Raw genomic sequence first — 5,579 nt, forward strand, 5'->3', positions numbered from 1 at the left:
AGAGAGAGAGAGAGAGAGAGAGAGAGAGAGAGAGAGAGATATTCAGGTCCTTGCTAGGCAACTGCACTTCCTCTGAGCTACACTCTAAGTCCCAACACACAGGGCTTTTTGGTATAATGTTCCATTCAGCACTACTGTACAGAGGGGTAAGGTTCACCTATGTAATCTCACAGTGAAATACCCAACTGGCTGGGGCAGTGGTGGCTCACACTTTTAATCCTAGTACTTGGGAGAGGCAGAGACAGGTGGATTTCTGAGAGTTTGAGGCCAGCCTGGTCTATAGAGTGATTTCCAAGATAGCTAGAGCTACACAGAGAAACCCTGTTTCAAACAACCAACCAACCACTTCCCCAGATCAAACCAAATAAAAAAAACTTTGCCAATTACTAAGCCCCTGCCCTGTCAAGTTTCCTGTCTAAGTGCGAGTGACACTTTCCCTGACGGTGGCCTTACCCTCTCCCCTCTTGCCTCTCACGCCATCCACTGAGTTCACACAGCACTTCCAGGCACCCAGTTTTGCTCTGCAGCCTTCCCACCAGCCACATTTTTCATCTAAGAATCTTTTTTGCAATATGTCAACCTAAAGTCTTTTTCTCCTTCAGAACCAGCTCTGGTATCGTCTTTCCACAGCCTTAGATGACCATTAGGACAGAGAAAGAACGTAACCAACCTCACCCAATGCCCCAGAATTCTCTTACCACACTGTGCCTCAGGAGTGTGCATGAGTAGTGTGAGACCATTTCTCTACCACCGAGGACCCTGCCCTAAACTTATCATAGTGTTACAGTAAAGATCTTTCCTTACCACTGTGGCTCAGCGCTGTAAGTCTGAAAAGTTGGTAACCATCATGCATGTGACATGATAATGTCTACTGGAGGAATAAACCCTCTACTTACAGAGTGTACGTATAGGCAGATGGCAGTTTGTGATTTTGTTTGTTTTGGACTTTAGCTTTTCCTGTAAGCCCCCCACCCCGTGCCCCCTACCAACTTAATTCTTATTTGGTAGCAAGCCATTCATTCACCAGTCACAGATACTGATCTGTGCTGTAGTGATAAAATCTGGGCCCCAAGTGGGTCCTCTACAGAGCAACTGCAATTAAACAGGCAACATGAAATTGTCCAACCCTCGGCCAAGCCTAGCTTACTCTACACCATTCATTATCAGCATATAATGAATGAATTATTCATTCTATAGACATTACATATCCTGCCAGGTAAGAGCTTCTTACTACCCACTAATATTTATTGAGTGCTGAAGACTGAATATTGAACATGGGGTCTTATACATGCTAGGCAAGCCCTCTACCACCAAGCTGCATCCCTAGTCACTTTTTCTTTTAACACAGAGAACCCACATATCCAGAACTAGTGACAAACATGCGACAGTCACAAGCACCTTCCATCATTCTATTTCCATCTGACCTAAGCTAGAGCTGTCTCTCATAACACCAGGGCCATCCGACCTGAGCTAGAGCTGTCTCTCACAATACCAGGGCCATCTGACCTGAGCTAGAGCTGTCTCTCACAACACCAGGAGATGACGAGGCTTCACTCAAAGTATACACTTTTGGGTAGGCTCTTTTTTTTTTTTTTTTAATGCAAGATGAATTATTTTTAGCATCACTAGAAGGAAGAAATCAAAACCACTGTATATCTACATTGGTGAAAATAAGGTTTAATCTGATACATTCCAAAAGAAAGTATGTCATGCTGGGCAATGCTGGTGTATGCCTTTAATTCCACCACTTGGGAGGCAGAGGCAGGCGGATTTCTGAGTTCGAGGCCAGCCTGGTCTACAGAGTGAGTTCCAGGATAGCCAGGGCTACACAGAGAAACCCTGTCTCAAAAAACAAAAACAAAAAAAACCAAACAAACAAAAAAGAAAGTATGTCATACGAAGGTTCCAAAGGCAGGCACAACTTACCATCATAATACAGGACTTCATAATAGAAAGAAAAGCAGGAATATAGTTTTTTGTTGTTAACTTTCAGGGCTAGGGATTGAACCCAGGCTCACACATGCCAGACAAGAGCTCTACCACGGGCAGCTCCAATTTAAAATAACAATGACAATAGTCGTAGTAGTTATTGCTATTATTGTTGTGGGATGTGTGCGTTGCTCAGTGCACTTGTGGAAGGCAAAGGACAAACACTAAGGGGTCAGTTCTTGCCTTCCGCCTCGCTGAAGCATGTTTTTCTTGGTTTTGTTGTAAGGTATTCGCTAGGTTTCTAGGAGAGTCTCCTGTCTCCGCCTCCTATCTCACTGTAGGAGTGATGGGATTACAGACACACACCATTGCATCTAGGATTTCTTTCTAAAACTTTTATTATATTTATTTATTTACTGGGGTGGGGTTGGATATGCCATAGAAGTTAGAAGACAACCTGTGAGAGTTTGGTCTCTCCTGCTATCCTATGGGTTCTGGGAATCAAACGCAGGCTGTCAGCTTTGGCAACAAGCAACCTTAGCTGCTAAGCCATCTTGCTGACTGCTTGTTGCCTTTTTTTCTTTTTTAAATTGATACGAGTACACTGTAGCTGTCTTTAGACACACCAGAAGAGGGTGTCGGATCCCATTATAGATGGTTGTGAACTATCATGTGGTTGCTGGAAACTGAACTCTTAACAGCTGAGCCATCATCTCTTTAGCCCCTGCATGTGGCTTTTTTAAAAAAAGAGGGGTTTTGGGATTGAACTCAGGTTATCAAGTTTATGCAGTAAGCCTTTACCCTCTGAAGCATCCCACTGGTCCCTCGCTAGAGTATCAGTGTGTGCAATTGCATTCGTGTGTGTACACCACAGCAGACATGTGAAGGTCAGAGGGCAGATTTATGGAGTTGATCTTTCCTGGTACCTTATGCAGGTTCCAGGGACTGAACTCAGGTCATAAGGCTTACACTGTAGGCCACTTTATCCACTGGGCCGTTTCACTGGCCCTTGCTAGACTAATTTTAAGCCTTAATGTTAAATTTAATTTCATGTAAATCTATACTTATACTTAAATATGAAAAAAGAATACTTGCCTAGCATGAGCAAAGCCCTGGACACACAGACAAGCAAGCAAGCAAGCAAGCACACACTCACACAGTAAAGCAGAAAAGATAGATGGTTTAAATTTACTAACCTCTTGTATCTGATGAAAGCAAGTGCTTTCAGAGAGCAGTTCATGCACACTATTTCTGACGTGCCTTACACTGGGTCCTCTGTTGTTCTACCTCAGTGACCTTCTTCTTGGTAAATTATGTCAAGAGCAATTAACTCTAACTGATCCAACTAAGACCCAAACCATAACATGTCAGATTAAATTAAAAACAACTAAACTCAATCTTGACTGTCCCACTGTCACAGAGTATCAAAAACAAAAGTCTAAAGACTTTTTCTTTGTTTGGGTTTTTGTTTTTTCAAGACAAGGTTTCTCTGTATAGCCCTGGCTGTCCTGGAACTCACTCTGTAGACTAGGCTGTCCTCAAACTCAAAAATCGCCTGCCTCTGCCTCCCAAGTGCTGGCATTAAAGGCGTGCGCCACCATTGCCCGGCTCTAAGGACTTTTAATCTGAGTAGATGACTCCCAAGCACAATGGGCTAAGTCTGTCAAATAACCAGCTGGAACTGGAACTCAAGGACAATACCACCAGCCTGCGCATGCACGGCAAGTCTCATCCAACCTGCCAAATAACCCCAGCTTTAAGCACAAGTGGACTCCTTAAATGCCAGTTCTAGACTTATCCAGGCAAAAAATAATGGATTCAAGAGGAGCTGTTTTTTCCATCCCAATCATTCAATGTCCTCACTCTGATATTAAGAACAATGAAAACCTATAATATTGCTTTGCTTCTCTAAAACATAGATTTCAAAGATCATGTCCAATAGATACTCTATCATAGGGGACCAATAATTGTGATAGAACTGGTTTGCCGATACAAAAAGTTTTTTTTTTGTTTTTTTTTTTTAATTTCTCTACACAAAGATTGAATAAGCTGGTTTTTGCCTTTGGTGCTAATGCTATGAAGACTGTACTTAACATGAAGTGCATACTGGAAGCAATTCTTTCCTGATGGATATGCAAAATGGCTGAACACTGGAAACAAGGAGTACAGTTTGAAGAGCTATCCTTTCCTGCCAGTACCCTTTAAGTCAACTTCATGTTGTAGCTATGGCACCAATCGCAGAGTGAGAGTCAGGCTGTGTGGGCTTCTAAGGTTTCCTATAAATCTGTGTGTTCCTTTCTTAGATTTCTTTCAGGGTTAGTTAACAGATAAAGTAGGTGGGTAGTGAATGGCTGGCTCATTTTACTGATTTTTTAATTGGCAATAGTAGATTACAAAGAACAGTACCATGTGGGAAAATACTGAGCCAGGATAAAATTTGCATTTACAAACATAAAGCCAATAAAAATCTTCATTTTGTATTAATAATAATTTGATCTTTGGTTTTGGAAACAATTTTGCTATTAAGATGTCTCTTCTATAAACTGCCCGCCATTTATTTTGCCTGAGTCCAGTGACAAGCTTCTGTTTACCACTTGTGACAAATGAGGTCTCTGATATCATCCAAGGAACAGAGATCTCAATCACAAAGACAGAGCTCAACTAAGTAACCTACAGTGTTAGGCAGGTTCCTAGAAGATACTTTTTGGATAGCAAATTGCTTTAAATAAGCTCAATCCAATGACTAAAAGAACACTAGTGAGTTCTCATGAGTAACTATGATGAATGGACTTCTAGCTTAGGGGTGGTGGCTCATGCCTGTTTAGCCCAGAACTCAGGAGGTTGAAGCAGGAGGCATTGTCATGAGTTCAAGGTTAGCCTGGTCTACAGTCCCTGCTTAAACAAAACAAAACAAAACACAAACAACAGCAATACAAGATCCACTTCTCTAAGACCACCAGCGCGAGAGGGAGGTACTGTAGGAATCCTATACAGAGCTTCTTGGCTGCTTGTACAGTCCTTACCTGACAGTCAAAGTCCTGGAAGTTTCGTGTGCCATTCTGTCAATAGAAGGCAGAAAACACAGTCAGTTTCCCCAAACGTGCAGTAAATTTAGTTCACAGTAAAAGGAGTGCACATGTAGCCTCCTGGTTGTCACAAAGTAAAGTGATTCCCACTGAAAGGACTGGAGAGGGAGTGGGTGTTTGATATGCTACTGCAGGCTATATTTTCAGAGGTGAAATTAACATGAGATAAAGTCTCATTACCCAGCAAATCTTGTTGTGTCATGCCTTCTGTGGAAAGAAAGCAGGAACGTGTAGGTAGACAGTGAAACATGAACCACGCTCTAAAGCTTACCCTCAACACACGGGAAAAACGGAAACCTGGAAGGAAAGATATTGGAGGCTACCCTGAGGGGGATGGAGGACATAAAAATGGTTTCCAGATCTAGATATTAAAGAAACAGTAAGAAGACAAAGCCAGGAAATGAAAACTTCGCTGGAGAGATGGCTCAGCAGTTAAGAGCACTAACTGCTCTTCCGAAGGTCCTGAGTTCAAATCCCAGCAACCACATGGTGGCACACGACCATCTGTAATGAGATCTGACCCCCTCTTCTGGAGTGTATAAAGATAGCTACAATGTACTTACA

The 5,579-nt window shown here is 42.4% G+C and overlaps 1 protein-coding gene across 1 annotated transcript in view; it reads right to left on the minus strand.

Annotated features, from left to right (window-relative positions):
• The window catches only part of LOC116091823 (protein NDRG3), a 70,184-nt gene that overhangs the window by 29,852 nt on the left and 34,753 nt on the right, over nt 1–5,579 (minus strand). The window contains exon 3 of the mRNA XM_031373274.1: nt 4,953–4,988. Within this exon, the coding sequence (XP_031229134.1) occupies nt 4,953–4,988 (36 nt within the window). The remainder of the gene's footprint in view (nt 1–4,952; nt 4,989–5,579) is intronic.

The sequence above is a fragment of the Mastomys coucha genome, unplaced genomic scaffold (assembly GCF_008632895.1).
Source record: "Mastomys coucha isolate ucsf_1 unplaced genomic scaffold, UCSF_Mcou_1 pScaffold15, whole genome shotgun sequence".
Classification (NCBI taxonomy): Eukaryota; Metazoa; Chordata; class Mammalia; order Rodentia; family Muridae; genus Mastomys; species Mastomys coucha.